We start from the raw sequence: 2,902 nt of genomic DNA on the forward strand, positions 1-2,902 counted from the left end.
CTAGTGGAGGTGAGGTGTCCCCCAGCCAGCATATATGTACCTCTCAGCTGCACAGCTGCCAAAAAAAATGGGGTGTCACGCTCAATGGAGGGGCAGAGGAAAGGGAAGGCAGGTGAGAAGATAAGGAGGATGGAAGACCAGAGATGTAGTGGTAGAGGCAGTTCTGGTGAAGTATGATAAAAGATGCAGTTTGAGCTTGCTAAGCCTACCCACCTATCTTCTGCAGTGAGGCCAAAATCCTATCGTATGAGGGAAATAGGGCTGAGTCACCAAATTCATTCCTCTGCTGTTTCGTGCATCGCATCATGTAATGCCTGACAAAGTCTGTTTTGTTTAGTTTTGTCTCTGGTGTTCCCACAGAAAGGCTCTTCCAGGCCCTCCCTTCGTAATAGGTAGTCATAATAATTTTCTGCTATTTATAGCTAATTTGCCCTTATACTTAAATTTTCCCTTATCTCTGAGGTCTTCACACTGCCTGTTGATGCACCGACAGACAACAGTCCTGTCTGCTCTGTCTTCCCTTTGCAGGCTACACAGTCTGAGCCAACGCACAGTTCGGCCCTTCTAGGAAAGCTGAGTTGCAAACACTGTATATATTAGGAGTCTTTCAAATGATACCTGAAAAAACAGGTCTTTCAGCTCTGTGGACTTTCTGCTGGTTTTCGTTCAGAGTATTTAACTAGTGTCAATCCTTCCTGGCTTCTTTTGTAGCAAAGTGTGTTCTTTGCAGCTCTCTTCGCTGGAAGGATAGGAGATTGCAAGCCCACAAATAGGTAAGACTTCCATATGCTTGGAGTTGGGCATGTGCATAACTGTTTTTCTGGATCAAGATTAGAGTTCTCACCACTTGACAAGATTCAGCTTGTGGTTTGTGAAGTGCTGCCAGTTTTTCTGAAATTGAAGTTTTATATAAAATATCAATGTTTAAAAAAAAAGGCAATTCCCTATTCTAGGTTTGTGTGTGTGCACGTGTGTACTGCATTAATTAAAAGCTGGTTGGGAAACAGGAATGATATTCTGCAACACTATTACTTGTGTCACAGTAATCTCTTTATGCCATGTGAGAGCTGATCCTTGTTCCCAAAGAGCTGTCAACTGTCCTTAGAAAAAACCAAGATGGAAAGGGACAAATAAAGGTGCAGAGATGATTTTTTCCAGTGTCAGGAAGTGATAGAAATAGAGGCAGCACCTCCTGATCCCTGAATGTAGTGAGTATTCACTTTACTCTTTCACTTTGTGGTGCTTTTTCTGGGGGTAAAATGTGCAAACAGTGACGGAGGAACTTAAATGCAACACTAACAGTTTTTCTTGGCCTCTGTATTGCTGCTTTTCAGCCTGCAAAAACCGACACCCGGTTCTATTTCCGTCAGAAAAGTCGGGACGGGAATTCCTGGTTTATGCCGGCTGACCTCTAGCAGTACTGGAGGACTGACAGGACTCCGAGATGACGAGTGCAAACCCAAGCTGCAATTTTCCTCAGCAAAATAAAAGTGCGGTGAGGAAGGAAGATCGCTTGCCCTTCCGTAGGGCTGACCAGGAGACGCTCGGGTAAGCAGTCTCTGCCGTTCGGCACCGGGCTGCCGGCAGCAGGGGCGCCGAGACGGCAGTGCCCGGGCAGGGCTTGGGGCAGCCGCGGTCGCGGCGCTGGCCCAGGGCGCCGGGGCGGGCGCGGGGAGGCGGGCGGCGGCCACGGGGGCGGAGCAGGGGCCGGCCCGGCGCTGCGGCGTGTGTCCCGGGAGCGGGGCCGGCCTAGCGGGAGGAGGGCAGGGGGAGGGCGGGGCGCCTGGCGGGCCCGGCCCAGCCCGCCGGGGAGGCAGGGGAAAGGAAGGGACGGGGGAGCGGGCTGCGCTGTTGCCCTTTTAAGCGAGCGAGTGGGTGCAGGAGGCTGGTACAAAGGGAGCTGCCGCCGCGCTCGCCGTCCCCCCGCCGGCTGGGGCTGCCCCGGCCCCCCCGCCCTCCCGCCATCTTCCGCCCCGCAGGCGCGGCCGGGGCCAGGGTCGGGCCGGGCTGAGGCGGAGGGAGGCGGCGGCAGAGCGGGCGAGGCGGCGCAGGCCCGGGCCCGGAGATGAGGCCAGGATGTCGGTGTCAGGGCTCAAGGCCGAGCTGAAGTTCCTCGAGTCCATCTTCGACAAGGACCACGAGCGCTTCCGCATCGTCTCCTGGAAGCTGGACGAGCTCCACTGCCAGTTCGTGCTCCTGCCGCCGCCGCCGGGCTCCAGCCCGCAACCGCCGCCGCCGCTCACCATCCACTGCAACATCACGGTGCGGGGGCCGAGCGGGGCCGGGGGCGGCGGGGGAGGGCCGGGGCACGGCCCGCCCTCGCCATTGTCTGCGGGGCGCGGGGAGGGGGCGCAGCCCCGCCGCGGGGGTGACTCAGCACCGGGGGGACTGGGGCCTCCGCCCGCCGCGGGGGCCGGAGCCGGGGGACTGCCGGGGCGCCTGGGCCCGCTTCCCCCCGCCGCGCTGCGTTTCCTCCCCACTGCCACCGTAACAAAAGTTAGGGAGCGGGCGCCCCGGGCCTCTCCTCCCCGTCTCGGCGGGGGCTCCTCTGGGGCAGCCGCAGCGGCGGGTGGGGGGGGAAGGACGCGGGCCGCCGCGCCGCCTGCAGCCGCCTGCCTCGGGGCCGGGAGCCGTGAGCCGGAACAAAGGGCGGCCGGGCCCGGGGGTTCTGGGAAGAGAACCCCCGGGCCGGCGCCCCGCAGCCGGACTGTCCCCCGGGTCAGCGGACGGGCGGGCGGGCGGATCAGAAGGGCCCTCCCTGCTTCCCCCCTTCCTGGGGCGTCTCGGCAGGAGACTGGGAGGCACCGTTCCTCCCTGCCCGAGAGGTGGGAGGCCGGGAGGGAGGCGGGCGCCCCGAGCCACACCGCCCGCGGCTGGAGGCGGGCGGCCGCCCTGACCCGGG

The 2,902-nt window shown here is 60.4% G+C and overlaps 1 protein-coding gene across 3 annotated transcripts in view; it reads left to right on the forward strand.

Moving 5' to 3' along the window:
- Nucleotides 1-2,076: 2,076 nt before the first annotated feature.
- The window catches only part of UBE2Q2 (ubiquitin conjugating enzyme E2 Q2), a gene marked incomplete at both ends in the record, with an annotated part of 48,510 nt that continues 47,684 nt past the window's right edge, over nt 2,077-2,902 (forward strand). For all 3 annotated transcript variants that reach the window (XM_082005291.1, XM_082005292.1, XM_082005293.1), the window contains one exon: nt 2,077-2,262. In XM_082005291.1, the coding sequence (XP_081861417.1) occupies nt 2,077-2,262 (186 nt within the window). The remainder of the gene's footprint in view (nt 2,263-2,902) is intronic.

Source organism: Phaethon aethereus (assembly GCF_964289735.1).
Source record: "Phaethon aethereus genome assembly, chromosome: 12".
NCBI lineage: Eukaryota > Metazoa > Chordata > Aves > Phaethontiformes > Phaethontidae > Phaethon > Phaethon aethereus.